This window comes from Gracilinanus agilis, chromosome 2 (assembly GCF_016433145.1).
Source record: "Gracilinanus agilis isolate LMUSP501 chromosome 2, AgileGrace, whole genome shotgun sequence".
NCBI classification, from domain to species: domain Eukaryota; kingdom Metazoa; phylum Chordata; class Mammalia; order Didelphimorphia; family Didelphidae; genus Gracilinanus; species Gracilinanus agilis.
Genome location: NC_058131.1, coordinates 231,009,168 through 231,031,688, shown reverse-complemented (window position 1 = coordinate 231,031,688; position 22,521 = coordinate 231,009,168). Strand labels below are relative to the sequence as shown.

The window sequence follows — 22,521 nt, the reverse complement described above, 5'->3', positions numbered from 1 at the left end:
ATACACAGAAATTAAGGGTTTAAAAAAAAATTAAAAACAAAAAACAAAAAACTAAACTATCACCTACTTGATATAATAATTTGAACTGGAGAATATATGGTCCTTATTTATCATCATAGAATTCAGTGATTTAAAATATTTATTAATGTTACTCCTATAAATGATTCTGTTATTATATAATTAGAAGACCATCTTGTTTACCCCACTGCTGAAAAGGAATCTTCACAATGACCTCAACTTTAAGACCTCCAAGGAGAGGGACCTCCTCATTTCTCCAGGCAATCCTCTCTAATTTGTGACAGCTCTCACTGTTAGGAGTTTATGTGCATGAGTGTGTATAGGATCAAGCCAAAATTTGCCTCCTTAGCAACATCTACTTATTGTTTCTAGTTCTTCACTCAGTGTCCAAAAAGAGTAAGTCTGTTCCCTCCGTTTCCCACATTGCATCCTTTCAAGTACTTAGGACTTGAAGATAGCTCCTACATGCCCCTCTTTACTTTCCCTCCCCCAGACTTTCCTTTCCACACTAAACATCCTTCAACAGATCTTCAGAGATGGGTGGCATAGTGAATAGAGTGCTTGACCTGGAATCAGAAAGACCTGGCCTTCAAAGCTGACCTCAGACACTTGCTTTTTGTCTGACCCAGAGCAAGACATCTAACTTTTGTTTGCCTCAGTTTTCTCATGTGTAAAATGGTAATAATAATAGCGTTAGCCACTGTGATTCTTTTGAAAATCAAATGAGATAAAATCTGTGCTTTGTAAACATTGTCATATAAATGCTAGCATATTATGACATAACTTTCAGTCCTTTTACTCTGGCTCTCTTCCACTACATTTTCTAAAGTTTATCAATGTCCTTTTGTGTGTAATTTTAAGGGAAGGGAAAGTAATTAAAGTCCTATTATATGCCAGACACACTCTGCTAGGTAATTTTTACAAAATATGTGAGTATAGTAGAAGTCATAAAGATCATATAGAACATAATTTCAAATTCATTATTTGATACTACCTTTGTGACTTTGGCTAGTCATTTAATCTTAATTTTTTCCTTGTCTGCAAAATGAGGGGGTTTGACTAGATGACTTCTAAGGTCCCCTTCAGTTCTGTATGTGTGATCCTGTGATACTTGGAACATCTTGGTAAGTGGATAGATTGCTGGACTTAGTATTAGTAATATCCAAGTTAAAACCTGCCTCAGACATTTATTTAATATAATGTTACGTATTACCTCAGGCAAGTCATTTAAGTCTCAGTTTCCTTATCTGTAAAAGGACTAGATTCTAAGATCCCTTCCAGCTGTAAATCTCTGATAATATGAAAAGCCATCAAATACCATCTACAACCTATTGAATTAACAGTTGAGAAGACTAGTTTCATTTCTTTAACAGACCTGCTCAAAGCTTCTCCACCAGCTCCCATTCTCTAGTAGAAAATCATTCCATCTCTGAGCTTGTGTTCTGGTATCCACTGTTTGCTTGATGCTTTTGCATTCTCCACTTTCTTCCCTTGCCTTCACCCTATAGACCTCCAACTCTCTATACCTTCCTGATCTCACACTCTTTCAGAGAAATGGGAGTCAGCTCCATGAGGACTGGATCTGTTTTCCTCTTTCTTGGCATCCCAGGACTTAAAAGTACCCAAACATTAAAAGCCCTTCACAGACTCTTGTGATTATTTGTTGATTGATTGAGTCTCCCATTCCCACTATAAGGCATGTATTAGTTTTGTTATCCTTGTTTTCCAAATAAGAGAATTGGATCAAAGAACAGCTTTAAATGCCTTGGCCAAGGTGTAGTATAGAGAGAGGGGGTCATATAGTTTTTTCAAGCTTTGGCTGAGTTCTAAAGCAGTTAGGGGTTTGGAATCTTGAGGGAAGAGACAGTTGGTTTGGGTCTCCCGTGGAGGGAGGTTGTCTGACCAGCCAGGCTGCCTCTTTACCTATCTGTAGTATTGAAATTTAGCCTAGCTTTGAAATTTTATTTAAGAAACTGTTATTTTAGATAAACCCTTTATATCTTCCTTCCCAATATTATTTCCTACCTTCCTTCCCTTACCTTATATGTCTGTGGAGTTAATAAGGAGAGTAATTAGAGAGGAGTTCAAATCTGTGAAGGGTTAACTAATTGACAGCATTAGTTATAAAGAAACTAGTCAGTCATCTTTTATTCCCTTTAGATATCAATAGCATCTTGTAAGCTTGGGTTAAGACAGGTCCTTACTCAGACTTCATCTCTGCCTCCCTTCCCCCACCTGAGGTTCTTGAGACTACTGTTAGGGCATCCTTTGATCCACTTTCCTGACACATCAACCTTTAAAGATAATAAACCCTTTTGTGTTTTAACAGACTTAGTATAATTGATCAGTTAGTTATTAAGAGAGGGAAGAAGAGGGAAAAGAACTAACATACTCTGGCCTTGAAGGGAAGCTGGGGGTATCCATCTTGGAGGAAGGTGTAACTTCAAAACAAGTCCCTTCCTGTGAAATTAACTAAGCCTGTTGTTAATTTCAGTTTAGGCTATTTCCCTCAGCCTGTGTTTAAGTCTGAGTCCTGGTCTATAAGCCCTGCTGTATTTGCCTGTTAGATTAATTATCCCTCTCCCTGAAGATCTTATTCCTTCAGTGTTAAACTCCTGACTTCAGCCCTATTATATCCTGAATCTCATTATTCCAGCCTACCTGTAATCTAGATTTACTATCTTAATAAATCCCTGATAACCTCCTTTCAAAATTCCCTTGTACCACACACCTTTCCTCAAATTATCCCCATTACAAAGGTCATTCACCTAGTAAGCGCCAGAGGATGGATTCACACCCAGGTCTCTTGAACTCCATGCTCTTCACTCTATATAGTATACTACATGTGGATCTTGTTTGGGTCTTTCTTTTGGGATTGAAGAATCTTACTAATTAAGGAATTAAGATAGAGTTTTTAGGCAACTTTAGCTTTCTGAAACAACCTTTCTCCTCTAATGAGCATAAAACATGATCATTTTCTTTTTGATTTCATTTTTTTCAATCTCAGTTTCCTCATGTTTAAAATGAAAATAACAATAGCATCTGCTTCACAGAATTGGAAGGAAAATGAAATGAGATAATATATATCAAGTATTTTGCAAATTTTAAAGTGTTATATAAATATTAGCCATCATTATTACAATTGTTATAGAACTAGCTGGAATTGTTCGTGTCTCTAATACCACAAGTATAGCCTCATTGTTTTTATCCTTATTTAATTTGTACATGATTGGTGTATTCAAACGTGCCTGCCTTCTGCATTTGCTAGATTCCTGCCTTTGTAAAAGACTCCTAATTCCCTTTTTCTACTTAATTATAAATACCATACACCTTAAACATCTGGAGTGGCTCTAAATCAGTTTTCTGTGTATATTCATTTCCCTGAACTAGAACAAAACTGATGTCTGAATAGCAGTGGTTCAGCAGCATATATCTACTAATATTTTGTGTGAGTATTCCATTGATGGTTTTGTACTGTTAATAGTACCTGGTCCTTTTGAACTAGATGTAAAACCCAGTGTAATTGCTCATTGGCTCTGGGAGGGGAGGGAGAAAGGGAGAGAAAGGTTACATGAATCATGTAACCATGGGAAAATATCCTAAGTAAATCAATTAATTAAATTAAAAAAAAAACTAGTACCTGGTCTTAGATGAAATGTGTGGATGTGACTGTGTTTCTATTCCACATTATCTAGGACCACATTAGTGTAACTATGTTCTGCTTAATTTTTTTTTTAAATAAATGTCTTGGATGAAGTCATAGGTATCCTGCTTATCAAATTTGTTGATGACATAAACTAGGAGGGATTGCTAACATGATAGATGACAGAATAAGACAAAAGACTACATCGAAAATAAAGATATAACCTCTATCCTCTCAAGAAGCTTCTGATTTCATTTGGGGAAATTGAGATAAATCAACACTTTATAGTTTTTATATCACTTTTTTCACAAATAAGGAAAGATATAAAAATGTAACAAAAAATTTATTTCTGTAATGTAGTAGAAGAAATGTCACAAAACAGTACATGATTAAAGTACTCTTTTTCTCACCAAGACATATACTTGTACTTGTTTTATCATCTAACATGGATGAACCATCTGTCTAGGTTAAGTAGATTGGGATCATTTTCCCACTGATATAAAAATCTTTCTTCTCTTTAATTGCTTGCAGATCGATTATGTCACAATGCCTAGATGCCAAGGATATAGATACATAGTAGGATAGTTGACAGATTAACAAAGTGGCCAGAAGCATTCCCAGCCAGGCAAAACAATGCAGCATTTATAACCAAGATCGTACTTAGAGAAATAATACCCAGATTCTCTATACCTGCAATAATGACTTCGCTAATTCCATTCTTGGCCAAGTCTACCAGGTGCTCGGAATCAAGAGACATTTGTGTTCTATATACAGACCTCAGTTGTCTGGGCACGTGGAACGGACCAATCAAAGTCTTAAAACTATGATAGGGAAGCTATGTTCAGAGAACCATCTCAAATGGCCAGATGTTCTACCTATGGCACTTTTCCATATCCGTAGCCAACCAAATAGTTCAACTCATTTATCTCCATTCGAGTTACTATATGGGCAGCTACCATGGCATGGAAAAGCTCCACAAGACATCAATTATCTGTCACACCTTGGTATAGAATGCAAGATCTATGAGTACATCTGTCTACTAAAGGAAAGGCTAGATGACCTACACAGCTTAGCTTTGATCCAACAAAAACAAAAACAGAAAGGTAAAATAGTCTTTCCAAAAGACTCTCAGAGCTTACTGTAAAAGAAAAGAGAGCTCATTCTCTTTGTGTTGCCCTTGCATTGTGTATGATGTGCCTCAAAGCTGCTCCAATTACAAGAACAGAGAACAGCTCCTTTTTTCCAGGACAAGGGGGTATAAAATAGAAGGAACACATATGGGGTCATGCTCTTCACAGGAGGTCTCTCTCTTTTTTAATGATGTGTATTTTACTTAAAAATTTATTGATAACTTTTATATTTATAGCTTCTAAGTTTCACAATATACCTATGCTTTTCCCTTTCAGGGAGCAATCCCTTATTATGAAGCATAAACAATTGGGAAAAATAAGTCAGCAAAACCAAACAAACATATTGAAAAAGCCTACCTTATGTAGTATTTCACTCCCTTAGTTTACAGATTCAGCCACAGGGGTGCTTTTTCATAATACTTCTTTGGGAATGAACTTGTATTTTGCAGCATTTATTTTTGATACTGTTGATATTTTTGTTCTTTCATTGTTATAGACATTATGTATATTGTTTTCTTCCATGTTTGCTTCACTTTACATCCATTTATTCAAGTCTTTCCATGCTTCTCTGTATTTATCATTCATTTTTTATTACATCCCAGTAGTATTCCATTATATTTGTGTACTACAACTTCTCAACTTTTTAGCTATTCCCCATTTGAGAGAAATATGTTTCTAATTCTATGCTATCACAAAAAGTGATGTTATATATATATTTTTCTCTCCTTTCTGTTAGTAGCCACCTAGAAAACTAGGACTCAAAAACAGCCTAATATGAAATGTAAAAAACTCTCATAAGTCTTTATTATTCTACTACTTTGAGAAGAGCCTTAAAAGGCAGTTTTGTCTCCAATGGTCAGTGATGTATATTATGGAAGCTTTTTAGAACCTTTTTTAAAGGGACAGTTCCCATATGTGCCATTTTTTCCTTTTTTTTCCTTTTCTGGTTTTGATTGGTAACTGATGAAAATATAGAAGATACTGTAATTTTAGTGGTATTGTATTTGTCACAAATAAATTTAGGAAAGCCTTAAATTTTCAGGAAGGATTATTATCTCTCAACTGATTCTTTTGGCACCTTCATTAATCTTTCTTTTCATACCAATACTATCCACTCCCAAATATTTTAGTTCACTTCTTTCTCTCTTGCAGCAATGTTATACCCTGCTTACAAAGCTTTGGCCTGTTTCTTATAGCATAGCTTTTGGGGATAGCTGAAGAGATAGCATTTGACTAATACATAATGGTATTGTCATTTATTATGAGGACCAGATTTTCCCCCCATAATTTATTGGTTCTATGCTTCATAGATGCACAGGATGGGGGCATATACTGTAATTTCATTGGCATATGGAAATCTTTCAAGGTAAAGAACTCCATATATCATGGAAGGTTGGCATTTTCTCCATAACAATGTTTTAGAGAGTTTCCTAGAACACTTAAAATCTTTCAGCAGAATATAAAGGTCTCTTTAAAGTCTTCAGTTTTATAATCCTCTGATCCAGACTGGTTTAATACAATGTTCTTTTTTATTTCTAAAAGTGACTCACCGACTGTTGACTGTTTTAGACCTGCAGTTTTAGGTAATGGCTAACCCTTGGTGAATACTTAGTATCAATTCTAGCAGAAGAAATACCCTAAATCACTGTTAATTAGAGAAATGCAAATTAAAACTACTCTGAGATACTTCACATCTATTACAATGGCTAAAATAACCAAAAAGGAAACTGATAAATGTGGAGAAGATGTGAGAAAATTGGGACACTAATACACTGTCAGGGGAACAGCAAACTAATGCAGCTATTCTGGAAACAATTGGGTGCCATGCCCAAAGAATCATAAAACTAAACATACCCTTTCACCTAGAAGTTCAAAAAGATCAGAGATAAGAAAAAAGGCCTATTTGTACAAGATATTTTTGTAAGCCCATTTTTAAATGGCAAAGAATTGCAACCAGAGGAATATCCATCATTGAGGAATGGCTGAAGAAGCCGTGGTACAGAGTTGTAATGGAAAACATATAAGAAATGATGGACAGGATAAGTTCAGAAAAACATGGAAAAACATATAAACCGAAGTAAATGAAGTGAACAGAAGAGAATAGTGTATACTGTAATATACAAAAAATTGTATGATGATCAGCTGTGAAGTACTCAACTATTTTCATTAAAACAAGATTCTGAGATAATCCCAGGGACTCATTTAAAAAGTGCCATATTTTTAAAAATATACAATACCTGTTACCTGTCACCTTCACAAAGGGTTAGATTAGGGCTATCCTCATATTTTTTTCCATTAGTATCATGCTTGATCTTTATAGTTTTGCAACACTCATTTTTAATTTTTTAAAATATGTGTATTTTCCATTTACATTATTAAAAGTTGTTATGAATATTGATTTCTTGGCTCTGCTTACTTATTACTCTTTCTTATGCATTGGACCACATGGATCTTTTCATGTTTCTCTGTATTTATCACAGACATTTCTTACAGCACAGTATATTCACATACCACAGTTTGTCTAGCCATTCATCAATCAATGGGCATCTACTTTGTTTCCAACTCTTAGCTATCACAAAAAGTTCTAATACAAATATTTTGGTGTATATGGGAACTTTCTTCTTATCAATGACTTCCTTAGGGAGTAAGTTCAGCATTGAAGCCTATGGTTCAAAGGGTACGGACTTCTTATTTCTTTTATTTACATAATTTCAAATGACTTTCCAAAATTGCTGCACCATTTTAACGTACTCTAGGACTTTCTGTTCTTAAATATTCACTTGAGGACTTAATCACTAGTCACTATGTTAAGATGGTTGCCCCTTTCCCAGGATAAAATCTCTAATCTTTAGAAAAATCTTGCCATAGTCTGAATCTCCAGTTTTCCTATTACTACTAGGTGTCCACATTTCCCTCAGGGAATATTAATGTTTCAGTATTACCAATGAGCACTCTAGAAAGCAGCTTTTTAGTGACTTAGTTTTTTTTATCTTGTATGTATAGTCACAGTTTATAAAATCATTAATAAGTTAACTTAGGAGCAATTGGACTTGGAAGTTATCAGGCTCTCTGTAGATTTCATTTATGTTAACCAAACTCATGAGACTGATTATAAAGCAAAATTCTAATTATTGTGCTAGTTTTTATTGAGATACATAACTTGCCTAGACACCTGGAATATTTTTGGCAGATGGTCAGTGTGTTCTCTCTCAGTAGGGATACTAATGTGGGAAACCACATGATAGGAATCTAGATAAGGAAACTGAGATCTAGATGACTTAAGTCAAGATCACATGGATAGTAAGTAAAGAGGCAGGATTTGAATACTAGATGATCCACAAATCCAGTATACTTTCCAATCCTAGGTTATTTTCCTAATAATTTGTAGATTATATCTCTATTTACATTTATTTTCTCAACCTAATGATGTTTTGCTAGTATCTGCTATATATATGCTTAGGTATAATTAGCACATTCTATGGATTTTTTTTCTACTTTAGATTTATAATAAATTGTGCTTCTTTTGGTTATCTGATTCCTCAGATTAAAGTTTAGTTTTTTAGCTCATCATTTAAAGTACTAAATGCTTTACCTAGTTAGGTAAACAAATCATTAGCTCAAGATCTTCAATGAAGTCCTACTCTGGTTTTTGAAAGCTATATCAGTTGAACAAAAGGGGAGGCAGGTGCTACCAAGTTGCAAAGGTATTGAGTTGTGACCCTGGTGAAAGTTTGTCTCTGAGTATCTCTTTAAGACCATTCAAGTCAGGTCAGAGAGGCTTATCAGTTAGACTCAGTGATGATAATAATACTTTAGATCTTTGATCTATATAGTGATCAATCTTGACTTTTGAAGGCCAATGATGAAATATGCTTGGCAGAGATGTAACTGACGAGGTACAGAGTGAGATTTAAGGTTACAGAGTGAGCCAGTATGTTGATTTATCTTGCTTAACTAGATATTACAAGGGAAGGCTTCTATGAGGATTGAACGGACATTTGTGAATAATGATAGCAATGTATAAAAAGAAAGTAACGTCAGTGAAATATTTTTAAAATACACACAAAACAACAGAACAAAGTTCAGAAATGGACACAGAAAAGTTAGGCAGTTTTGTTACTATTGTTAAATTTAATAAGCATTTAATTTTATTTTTTTAACCAATTACAGTGAAATATAGTTATACAAATATTAAAATAAAAACCAGTTCGCAGATCTCAGGTTAATAGAGGAAAGAAACCATGCATAAAGGGGGGGGCAGATATTAAATTCCATGGAAAAACTAGAAGAAAATAAGGAAAGGCTGGTGAGGTATGGAGGAGATACAATCTGCACAACTGGAGGAAATAATCACTTAGGTAAAATCAGAAACCCACTGATGATACTGGAGCATTATTATGCAATGCATGTAATAAACACATTAAAAGACTGTATGTAATCGAAGTTCACAATTTGATTATACCTCTCTTTTCTGGAGTTAGACCAAAGTATTGGTTTATCATGAATAATACTGCAAATGTGTTTCTACTTAGCACCATTTTACCAAATACATAAACATAGCCCCCTTGACAATTGAGGTCCACAGATTTCTTCACTGTGGCTTAATTTATCTTTTACAATTTCAAATGGTTTAGATTGTAAAGCTCTGAAAAATCCATACTTTTACATGTTTACAAGTCCTCCCCCCCCCCCCAATTTCTGTTGTTAGTGTTTAAAATAATTATATATAATCTTAGGTTTTAAGAACCACGGGCCTGGTAGAAGAACTTTTATAATTTTCTTCAATGGGAAGAACATGTGCAATGCAGTTAGAATTCCAGAATTTGGAAAACAATATTTTATAAATTTATTTTTAGCTCTTATAACTTATTTAAAAGTCAAACATGTCTATTTGAGGAGCAAATACCTACTTAGTGAGAACTAATTCATCAAACCAAGATTAAAAAACACTTAAAGTAGTTTGAAAAATCCTGGAAAACATTATTTTCATATTTGAACTAGTAATGTTTAGTGCAGGATGCCAGGTGAAGAATACTTAATATGTAAACTAGACTAATTTCATTTGTTTAGGAATGCTATATAATACTTTTTCATTTTTTCCCCCCCCCTGGAGAAGAAAGAATTGGTCAGAAAAGAGAAAATATAACATTATATAGTGTGTCAGTAGCATAGTAAATATATACTGTCTTTAATCTTATTGAAGTACTTTTAATTAAACAAAATTTTTACAGACTGTAAAACTATAGTGAACATTTTGCAAGTTTTGTGAATTACATACATGGCCTACAGCCTTGACAGTTAGCAAATAATACAATATTTATGAGAAATTCTGAAAATTACCATCAGCAATTATGAATGACTGAAAAAATATTAAGTATTTACTATGTGTCAAATAACTGTGTTTTATGTCAGAATACAAAAAAAGAAAATCAAGAGAATTCCTCTTTTAAAGGAGCTTATATTCTAATTGTGCAAGATAGCTACATTTAGGAGAGGAGCTTATGTTCCTCAGGTTTTAGCAATATGTCTAAAGCAATGGCTAGTTTTGTATATATTTATACCTACCTACCTACCTACCTACCTACCTACCTACATACCTACATACATACATACATATATTTATTTATCCATTCATTCATTTATTTGTTTATTTATTTATCGCTTGGCATTTCAACCTACACAGTTTGTCCCTGTTCCCTCTATGTAAATTTCTTCTAGTTACCCTGTTGTTAATAATAATTTTTAATATTTGCCAATACCTTCTATTATGATAAAAAATAATAAAGGCTGCTATAATTATAGAAATTAGTATTTTAATTAAAGCCATGCTGATAGATAAAGTCATTAGACCACGCGCTTATAAGAATTTAAAACTGCCGCCTAGCCATAATTACCTCCCCTCTCCTCCTGCGCCCAGTAGCTAAAGAGCAGCTAAAGAGCTAAAAAGAGGATTTACTTTCAGATTTCCTCTCATTTTAAACTGTTCTCTGTGTGGTGACGCAGATGTCCCCACGCCCAAAGAACCGGAACCGGAAACCCGTTGGACCACGGGAAATGTAGTTTGATAGTTCCCACGTGTCCATAGAAAATATATATACTTTTAGATGGCATTTCCCAAATTTCACTTTTACACTTCTTTTCTTCTTGGGATATAAATTGATTGAACTTGTTGTGTCCCTTAAAGAAAAGAATTTTTTTCTCCTCTCCCCATTCTTTTAATTACCTTATGTTGATTCTCTTGAGTTCTGGGTTTGGGCAGCAAACTCTCTGTTTAAGTCCATTTTTTTCTTGATGCATGTTTGGAAGTCCTCGATTTTATTGAATGACCATACTTTCCCCTACAATAATATTTTGCTCTCTCTAAGCCACCATCTTCTGGGCGTTTTTGCTGTGTTTCTCTGGTTTTCTCCTCCAGTCACCTCTCTAGTACCTGCGTTTGACTCCCTCAGTCGGGTGCCAGCAAAACCCTTTCTCCCGACCGGTGTGCCCACCGGCCCTGAGATTTCCGAGGCCGCTGGAGACTCCACACAGCACGTGGGGGATTCGTCCTGGGATTCCCCTTCTACGCCCTCAGACCCAACAGTTCAAGAATTGAAGCCTTTTTCTTGGTGTACCTCTTTAGTTATGCTGCAGTAGGGTTCCCCCTGCTCTGTCCCGTTATTAGATTTGGTCCTCTTTCTTCTCGAAGCACATTATTTTCTATCTCAGTGTGTAAGGGCGTGGAGTTTTTAAGATTCGCTCTGTCTAAGCCACCATCTTCCTGGAAACTCTCTTTTTGCCCAATTATATGGCAATAAATTTAGCAATCTAGGTGATATGGATGAATATTTACAAAAATATAAATTGCCTAGATTAACAGCAGAAGAAATAGAATACTTAAGTAATCCAATATCAGAAAAAGAAATTGAACAGGCCATCAAAGAACTTCCTAAGAAAAAATTGCCAAGGCCTGATGGATTTACAAGTGAATTCTATCAAACATTCAAAGAACAATTAATCCCAATACTATACAAATTATTTGATATAATAAGCAAAGAAGGAGTCTTACCAAACTCCTTTTATGATACAAATATGGTACTGATTCCAAAGGCAGGTAGATCAAAAACAGAAAAAGAAAATTTCAGACCAATCTCCTTAATGAACATAGATGCAAAAATCTTTTAAATAGAATACTAGCAAAAAGACTCCAGCGAGTGATGAAGAGGGTTATTCATCATGATCAGGTGGGATTTATACCAGGAATGCAAGGATTGTTCAACATTAGGAAAACCATCCACATAACTAACCATATCAACAAACAAACCAACAAAAACCACATGATTATCTCAGTAGATGCTGAAAAAGCCTTTGACAAAATACAACACCCATTCCTACTGAAAACACTAGAAAGTATAGGAATAGAAAGTCCTTTTCTAAAAATAATAAATAGTATATATCTTAAACCATCAACAAGCATAATATGCAATGGGGATAAATTAGAAGCCTTTCCAATAAGATCAGGTGTGAAACAAGGTTGCCCATTATCACCTCTATTATTTAACATTGTACTAGAAACACTAGCAGTAGCAATAAGAGAAGAAAAAGAAATTGAAGATATTAAAATAGGCAATGAGGAGACTAAGCTATAACTCTTTGCTGATGATATGATAGTCTACTTAAAAAATCCTAGAGAATCAACTAAAAAGCTAGTAGAAATAATCAATAACTTTAGCAAAGTTGCAGGACACAAAATAAATGCACATAAATCATCATCATTTCTATATATTTCCAACACATCACAGCAGCAAGAAGTAGAAAGAGAAACACCATTTATCAATTGGGGAATGGCTTGATTTTTTATACAATTGATTTAGCTCCATATATAAGTTTTTTGGTAGCTAGATAGGTATGGTGCTAAATAGGTAAATTAATTTGGGTAGAATTGTCATTTTTATTATGTTAGCTTGTCCTACCCATGAGCAATCAATGGCTTTCCAGTTGTTTAGATCCAGTTTTATTTGTTTGGAAAGTGTTTTGTAGTTGTTTTCATATAATTGCTGTGTTTGTTTTGGTAGATAGATTCCTAAGTATTTTATATTGTCTAGGGTGAGCCACTCAGCTGCCCCCTCTGTAGGAGATTAGGCCAACAATATAAAATTTGACAATTAAATTAAATAATATTTGGTAAAAAAAAGATACTTGGCACAATGACTGTCACATTTTAGACCCTACATAAATGTTTATCCTCTCCCCTTTCTTTCTCTAGTAGAGTATGTATATAAAAAATGAGATTATTGTGGCTTAATATTTTTTTTGATAAAGTTATGCTGCTTCTTTGTAATGAAGGGTAATAATGTAGAATAAGGCTTGAAAGATCAATTGGGACAAAATTCCCTAATAGGAAAGTTTGTATTTAACCCCGTGGTTAAGTGTGCCATTAGTTTATTGAGTAGTAAAGTGACATGTTCAGACCTGTGCTTTAGGAAGAAATTTTATCAGGTATGTGAAAGCTGGATTGAAAAGGGAAGAGCCTTGAAGTTGATCGCTGTTATATTCATAATCTGGGAAGTGATGGATGCCACCTTGACTGACAGGAATGACAGTTGAGAGACTTGGAATGTTCCCAGGTGCCATGAGCCAGGGGCAAACGTCGGTTGGCCCCACGGTATAAATACCCCTGACAGCCACTTTGAGGAAGTCTCTCTCTGGAGGTCTCTGGACAGGAGTCTCTGGACTGGGAAGTCTCTGTGCTGAGTGGATGGTGAAGGGTGGCAGGAGGTCTAAGAAGAAGAGGGTAGGAATAAATCTGAATATTTCCTGATAGACTATGAGAGCTAGTGTATCACCAAACACTGGTAGTGATAAAGCTGAGAGAATAAGATCATCAATACTTCTGTATCAGTAGCCTATTCTCTGGCTTGGCTGTGGCCAGGTCTGGCCAGAGATAGTGGGAGTGAGTAAATCTCCAACTTCCACCAGATTAATAGCCTCTAGTCCTGATTGTCAACTAGTTATAGATAATAGATCAGTAGGGTTTCCAATCCCCAATCCTTGACCTTGTTATCCTTTCCCTGTTCATAGATAAAGAGTGTTCAACAACAAGTACCTTCCTGAGTGGTCTTTATATCATGGCTCTTGGAAAGGGAGTCAAACGCAGTCAGATCCTTAACATTATCCAAGGTAGATCATTAGCCCAATACTAATCTATCTAACCCCAGGTTGGACCTGGAAAGGTTACCCATCTATCTAACCTCTCAAGGGTCCTTATTGGGCAGCTGTTAGAGAGAAAGGGATAACTTACAGCAGCAGTCAAAAATGATCAGAGTAGGTGTTCCTCCCATCAATTGCAGCTGAGGAGAGTACAGATAGATATATCAACATCATTGTACATCTATACATCTTCCTTGGACCCTCTTATTTATAACATAGACTAATTAGGAGGCCATCGTCATAGCATAAGCAAGAAATGATGAGGACTTTTACCAGATGATGTCTGTATGAGTATAAAGAAGTAGAATAAATTCGTGTGATGTAGTATAGATTGAAATAGTAGAAACCAGTCTTTGACAACTGATTGATTTGGCTTTGAGCGAAGAAAGAGATTGAATAATTAAAGAAAGCATCAGTTTTGACTTTCAGGTAACAAAATTGGTTGAATGAAAGGAGTCTCCTTAAAAGAATCAAGGAAATTTTGAGGAGAGGGAGAATGAGAGGAATAGACGAGAAGTTCTGTTGTAGACATAATGAGTTTGATGTCTATGTGACCATCCATTTGAAAAATCTTATATTTAATTGCTGATAAGATGTTAGTAGAGACACGAGGCCTGTGTGTATACATCTAGAAGTCATCTTCATTGTGATAATATTTAAACCTAGGAGAGTTGATGAAGTCAAGAGAGAGAATTTAGAAAGAGAAGAGGGCCTAGTACAGAGCCTTAACTTCTCTAATTACAAAAGGAAGTATGTTTTGGTACAATATTAGACTGAGAAATTTATATTTTATTCTTTGTTTAACCCTTTTATTCTGTCTTAGAATCAATACTAAGTATCATTTTCAAGGCTTTAGAATGTTAAGGGCTTGGCAGTTGGGATTAAGTGATTTGTGCAGAGTCACAGAACTAGGAAATGCCTGAGTAAAGAGTTGAATCCAGAACCTCACATCTCTAAGGGGCTGGAATCCATATTTCAAGAAATCATTGAGGAGAACTACCCTAATGTTCTTGAACAAGATGGGAAAATAGAAGTTGAAAGAATCCATCAATCACTATCTGAAAGATATCCCAAATTTTACAGTCCCAGGTCTACTGTAGCTTTCTATCCACTAAGCCATCTAATCTATCCCTATTTGAATTTTATTCTATAGGCAATATAGGAAGTCCCTGAAGGTTTTTGAGAAGGGGAGTTATGTAATTATTCCTTATTTTAGCAATATCATTGTGGGGCAATTCTATTTTATTTGATTATAAACCTAGCCTTCTTTAATATGATTATCTGTTTATATATTAAAACTATTAAAAATAATATTTATGGGGGTCTGCTAAATAGTTCAGTAGATTAAATAGGTTCAGTAGAAAATAAAGGTTCAAAATTGTTTCTAGATACTTTTGATACATGATATCAAAAGTTTCTTCAGTGGTAAATAAAGTGAAGCTCAAAGATGAACTTCCCTTCAGGGCCAGGCTCAAGGAACACTAAAGAGACTCTTGTTATAAAAAATAAACTTTTTATTTAAATATATATATATATATATATATATATATATGTGTGTGTGTGTGTGTGTGTGTGTGTGTGTGTGTGTGTGTGTGTGTGTGTATATATATATATATACGGGTAAAAGGATTTCTAATTTTAAAGGATTCTAACTCCACCCAAATAAACTCCCCGGTTCCGCAAGGAACTTCTCCTGTGGTTCACAGGCTATGCTAATCTTCCCTGATCTAACTAACTAAATTTATACTATTCTAAATAAACCTAACCACTCTAACTCTTAACTTCGCCTTTAAGTTATAAAGATAACCAAGGCTAGCTGGTTGAGTCTCCACAAGAATCAGGTTAGGACTCTTAGCCTTAACAGATTCAGAGTCCAAACCAAAGACAAGGTTTTCTTTGGTCTTTTCACAATTTAACCAATCTATAGACAGTAGCAGATAAATTAATAGTGTTTTCCATGTTGGAAAAGAAAACACTCCACTCTTTCAGGTCTTTCCCTCAGACTGAGATAGAGAGGCAAAGATGTTACCTTCTCTAGCCCTGAGAGAGAAAGAAAGTGTGTGTGGCTCTTTCTACTGCCAGAAGCCCCCTCCTGGAATGCCACACCCAGATAATGTAACTGTCATAGAATAATGGTTATAACTGTCAACAGTTGAAATGAACACACTCTCTCTCTCACTCTCTATTTGAAACTCCAATTCTTCCTCAAGCCAGCTTCTCTACTTCTTATCTCTAAACTAATAAAATAATACTTATTTTCTAATATCTTCCTTATAAACCCTGGTTTGTCACTTAGTGACCCTTCCCCTCACTCCCCCATTGCCTAGCCCTTTTTGCTCTTCTGGCTTAGAACCAATACACAGTATTGATTTTAAGATGGAATTATGATAAGTTTTCTTTTTTAAGAATGTTTTTGTTAGCCATGGATATTAAGAGCAGTAATTCAGTCAAAGAAGTATTATGAAGGGATATTATTATCTTTCAAAGAGCAAAGAAATGCCTGATGACAAATTAATGAATGAATGAGTACTAGGAAAAATGAGGGAAATAAAGAGAATATGGTGTCACAGAATTCAATAAAGTTGAGTTTTAAAAAGGAGAGAGGTAGTTATGTAATCATTGAGTTAGAAGGGACTTTAGAGGTAATCTAGTCCATCTTCTACCTCCTTCCCAATTTCACAGATGAAAAAACTGAAGTCCATTAAAGTTAATTGACTTCTCCACAGTCAAACAACAAATAAATAGCAAAACAAACATTGAGCTCAGTTCAATCCCTTGACTCTTGTACCAGTTAACTTTACACCAAATTGTGCTGAGTAGAATTAAATGCAACATAATTAAAGAATGAAAAAAATCACTAGATTTAGCCACCATTACTTGGGGGTGGAGGGGCTTAGAAGAACAACTTTAAATCCTAGATTAGAGCAAAAGCTAAGATTACAAGTTTATGGAAGAAATTAATTTTGACGAAATTGTGTTGTGACTCAGTGACTGCTCACTTGGAGGAACTCTCAGCCGAAGGATCAGTCCCGATGCTCATGACACCAAGGGGAGCTGACAACTGAGGAGTGGAATCTAGCTAAATCCATTTTATGTGACACCTAGGGACATTAGTCCCTCCATTCCAGAAGAGATGTTGAGCTTCAGCATATAGACAAAATCACAAATAAAGTCCCCCCAAATCAGTAAAAAACTAAGAAATGACCTGACTGGAAAGCTGCTTCTATAAAAGGAAAGACCAAAATGCAAGCTCAAAAGACTGTGATGTCAAAATGGAAATTTGTGGACCCTTAAAGGCAAATGTGAGAGGATGTCAGGCCCAAAATGAAGTCCTGGAAAAGCTCCAAAAGAAGATAAAAAAACAAATAAGGGACTTAGAAGAAAAATTAGAAAAGAAAATGATAGGAAAAATCAGTAACTTAGAGCAAAAACTCACTAAAGTAAATAGATATCCAAGAAAGAAAATAACAGATCTCAAACAGTAAAATCATTCTTTAAAAAAGAAAGTACAAGGCCTAAAAAGTTTATGGCTGATTCCTAAAAATTAGACATGGACACATGGAAGCTAATGACAGCAGGAAACAATAAAATTCAAAAGAATGAAAGAACAGAAGAGAATCTATTTCTCATTGGAAAAACATGACATAGAAAATAGATTTAGGACAGATAACCTTGGAATCATTGGACTGCCTGAAAGCGATGATTTAAAAAAGAGGCTATATACCATATTGCAAAAAATAATCAAGGAGAGCTGCCCTAATACTCTTGAACAAGAAGGGAAAATAGAAACTGAAAGAATCTATCAATCACTACTTGAAAAAATATCCCAAATTTAACATTTCAAGAACCACTGTAGCTAAATTCCAGAACTCACAGGCCAAGAACAAAATACTGCAAGCAGAAAAACAGTAATTCAAATATCTTGGACCCACAGTCAGGATTAAATAGACCCTAATGTCTTTCTACATTAAAGGACCAAAAGTTAAGGAATATGATATTCTGCAAGGCAATGAAGCCAGAACTGCAACCAAAAATTACCTCTCTAGCAAAACTGAGCATAATACTAAAAGGAAAAAATATACATTTAATGAAATACAGGACTTCCAGGTATTTCTCATGGAAAGAACAGAGCTGAAAAGAAAATCTGACTATCAAATCTGACCCTCAAGAGAAGCATAAAAAGATAAAAAGAAAAGAAAAAACTCAAGGGGACTCATTGGGGCTAATCTGTTCACATTCTTACCTGGAAAGTATTTAACTATGATACCTAAGAAATCTGTGATGCAAAAGATACTAAAGATAATTAAGGAAAAGAATGATGAATGTCAAAATACTTATTGTATAATAATACCTGTACAACCTATATTGTATTACCTGCTCTCTAAGGAAAGGAGGAAGATAGGAGAGAGGGCAGGAACATGAATTGCAAATTGTTAGATAATGACTATTAAAAATCCTATCAACATATAATCTGGAAAAAAAGTAAAATGTATTATAAGAAAAAAATTTGTAATGATTAATTAAAATTGGTTCCTACTGACCACTTACTTGAGGAATTCAACTTTTTATAGAAGTAGTAGCAAGGTAATAAGTAAAATTCATTGTTTTGCCTTTTAAATGCAGAAACTTGATTAAGTTCAATGGTACCTTGGCATTTGTCATTAATTCATTCCAGAAGGCAGGTCAAGTACCCAAAAGATCAAATTCCAAATGACTATATTCACAAAAAGAATAATTTAAATTGAATTAACCTGTTCCAGACACCCAGAAAACCCAGATTTTAGAAGGCATTTTATACATTAATGGAGTTATATTTTACTAAATAAACAATAATTCATAAACTTAAGTAAAAAACAATGGGAAATGGTGTGATCATTTAACAAATGTACAATTCTTGTTGTTAAATTTTTCAACAAAGTTTTGTGCTTCCACCCATTTTGCACAGATTTCCTTAATTAATGAAGACCCTTTGCCTTCTCCTCACCTGGAGAGAACTTTCTTGCTACTAGCTGTTGCTGCTGTCTTAGAAGTTCCTGCAGCACCTCAGGGTCTATCTCTTCTTTTTATCCTCCTGAACTGACTTGTGAACCTTTGTTTCCACTGGAATGGGCATATACTTCTGGAGATCAGAGAGAGCAATGCCAACACATTCTAGTAAGCTCATTGAGTGCCAAGCAAACATCAAATACTGCTACAATTTTTCTTGTCAAAATGTGTCAAATACTGAATTTGACTAGTTCTGAAACTGTCAAGTATGAAAGTTTGACTTTAATAAGTAGAGATAAAGGAGACAGTATGAGGATTTCTTTAAACAGGGTTCATTCCACAACCTTAGTTTCTTGCAGCTTTAATTCATGTCATTCTCCTTAGTGTCCTTTACAGTCCAGGGGAAAGCTACTTTGTATTTTAGTTAGTAAACATTTATTAAGCACCTCTTATGTGCCATACATTATGCTAAGCTTTGGGGATACAAATAAAGGTCTCCCTCAAAGAGCTCCAGGTCTAATAGAGGAAACCGCAAGCAAACAATTAAGTAAAAACAAGGAAAACTGCAGATAGCTTGGCGATAATAGTGAGAAGATGATTGAATTAAGAGAATCAAGAAAGTCTTCCTAAAAGGTAGGATTTTAGCCTGGATTTGAAGGAAGTTAGGGAAGCCTAGAGGGAGAGATAAGGAGTGAGAGTATTCTAGGCATGTGGAATGAAATGCCCAGAATTGTGTTTAACTCTCTTCCCTCCAGTAGACTCAAAGATCCTTGAGCACAAGCAGAGATTCCATCATTTTTCATCCTCTTATCTACTGTGCATGGCACAGAGTAACTATTTCACAAATGTTTATTGAATAAAATGTTAGAAAGGAAAAAATTGAGTGTGCCAAGCAAGATATAGAGCATGAATACACGTGCATTGAACTGATTGGAAAGAGGGTTTAATTTTATAAATGGAGGGGAGCATCACTTGAGCACTAATGGACAAAAGGATAGTTGTATGAGCAAAGGTATGTTTTGATGGAAAGGAAAAAAACTCATGTCAAATGGCCTTATATAGTGAAGTATGAGGCAAGATTATTATTATCAGTTAAATGTTATAAGAACAACTATCAAAGACTATTCCATTTCTTTTTTATTTAAGGATGCAAATGAAGATCCTGGAGAAGATGTGGCTCTCCTTTCAGTCAGTTTTGAGGATACAGAAGCTACTCAGGTGTTCCCAAAATTATACCTTTCACCCAGAATTGAGCAGTAAGTATCAGTGCATTTGACTATCAACACCTTATTATTGTTATTCTGAAGTCAGAATTATTGAACTCCTTTTTTTACTGGTATGGATTTAAATGAACCATTTTAATTCTACTTTCTCTATAATTGATGCTTAATTGTTTTTTAAGCAAATTTTCATTGAAATGTATTCGAGTAGAGAGACAAATTGAATTCAAAGTTGCAGTGACAGTTTGGTGAATCTTGTAGTTGTATAATTTGATCAGGCACAGTACATTTATCTAGAATGATGAGTGGAATGCAGAAATCCTAGTGTTAGCTCAACCTTATGCTATGTATCTACATAATAAAAAATAATGGAGCACCTCACACTGCTTCAACATTTCTTGGTATAGTATGAAGAACACTGAAATGTAAGCCATAGAATTACAAAATATTAGTTGAAAGGGAATTCAAAGGCCATCTTGTCCAATTCTTGTCCAATAATCCTTTCTATTATATCCATAATAAATGATGATCTAGCATTTACTTAAAAGACTGTACCTTTAGGCATTCCTATTTTGCCCAGGGTCACATAGCTGGGAAGTGTCTGATTCCAGATTTGAACCCAGGACTTCCCGTCTCTAGGCCTGGCTCTCAATCCACTGAGATACCCAGCTGCCCCCAGGATACCTTTTTTTTTTTTTTTTAACATTTATTAATATTCGTTTTTAACATAGTTATATGATTCATGCTCCTACTTTCCCCTTCACCCACCCATGGCCGACGCACATTTCCACTGGTTTTATCATGTGTCATTGATCAAAACCTATTGCCAAATTGTTGATAGTTGCATTGGTGTGGTAGTTTCGAGTCCACATCCCCAATCATGTCCACCCCAACCCATGTGTTCAAGCATTTGTTTTTCTTATATGTTTCCTCTCCTGCAGTCCTTCCTCTGAATGTGGGTAGCGTTCTTTACCATAAATCCCTCAGAGCTGTCCTGTGTCATTGCATTGCTGCTGGTACAGAAGTCCATTACATTCGATTTTACCATAGTATATCAGTCTCTGTGTACAATGTTCTTCTGGCTCTGCTCCTTTCACTCTGCATCAGTTCCCGGAGGTCCTTCCAGTTCTCCTAGAACTCCTTCAGTTTATTATTCCTTTTAGCACAATAGTATTCCATCACCAGCATATACCACAATTTGTTCAGCCATTCCCCAATTGAAGGACATACCCTCCTTTTCCAGTTCTTTGCCACCACAAAAAGCCCAGCTATAAATATTTTCATACAAGTCTGTTTATCTATGATCTCTTTGGGGTATAAACCCAACAATGGTATGGCTGGATCAAAGGGCAGGCATTCTTTTATAGCCCTTTGAGCATGGTTCCATATTGCCAGCCAGAAGATTTGGATCATTTCACAACTCCACCAGCAATGCATTAATGTCCCAATTTTGCCACATCCCCTCCAGCATTCGTTATTCTCCCCTTCTTTCATTTTAGCCAATCTGCTAGGTGTGAGGAGTTACCTCAGAGTTGTTTTGATTTGCATTTCTCTAATTATTAGAGATTTAGAACACTTTCTCATGTGCTTATTGATACTTTTGGTTTCTTTACCTGAAAATTGCCTATTCATGTCTCTTGCCCATTTATCAATTGGGGAATGGCTTGATTTTTTATACAATTGATTTAACTCCTTGTATATTTGAGTAATAAGACCCCTGTCAGAGTTTTTGTTATAAAGATTTTTTCCCAATTTGTTGTTTCCCTTCTGGTTTTGACTACATTGTTTTTGTTTGTAGAAAAGCTTTTTAGCTTAATATAATCAAAACCATTTAATTTACATTTTGTAATTTTCTCTAACTCTTGCTTGGTTTTAAAATCTTTCCTTTCCCAGAGATCTGACAGGTATACTGTTCTGTGTTCTCTTAATTTATTTATAGTTTCCCTCTTTATATTCAAGTCATTCACCCATTCTGAATTTATCTTGGTGTAGGGTGTGAGATGTTGATCTAAATCTAATCTTTCCCATATTGTTTTCCAAATTTCCCAGCAGTTTTTGTCAAATAGTGGATTCATGTCCCAAAAGTTGGACTCTTTGGGTTTGTCATACACTGTCTTGCTGACATCATTAACCCCAAGTCTATTCCACTGATCCTCCCTTCTATCTCTTAGCCAGTACCATATTGTTTTGATGACTGCTGCTTTATAGTACAGTTTAATATCTGGTACTGCTAGGCCCCCTTCCTTCACATTTTTTTTTCATTATTTCCCTTGATATTCTTGATCTTTTGTTATTCCAAATGAAATTTGTTATAGTTTTTCCTAATTCAGTAAAG

General features: G+C 35.0%; 1 protein-coding gene across 1 annotated transcript in view; it reads left to right on the top strand.

The window, feature by feature from the left end:
• The window catches only part of BABAM2 (BRISC and BRCA1 A complex member 2), a 636,045-nt gene that overhangs the window by 315,304 nt on the left and 298,220 nt on the right, over positions 1-22,521 (top strand). Inside the window, exon 7 of the mRNA XM_044663708.1 lies at positions 20,113-20,222. Within this exon, the coding sequence (XP_044519643.1) occupies positions 20,113-20,222 (110 nt within the window). The remainder of the gene's footprint in view (positions 1-20,112; positions 20,223-22,521) is intronic.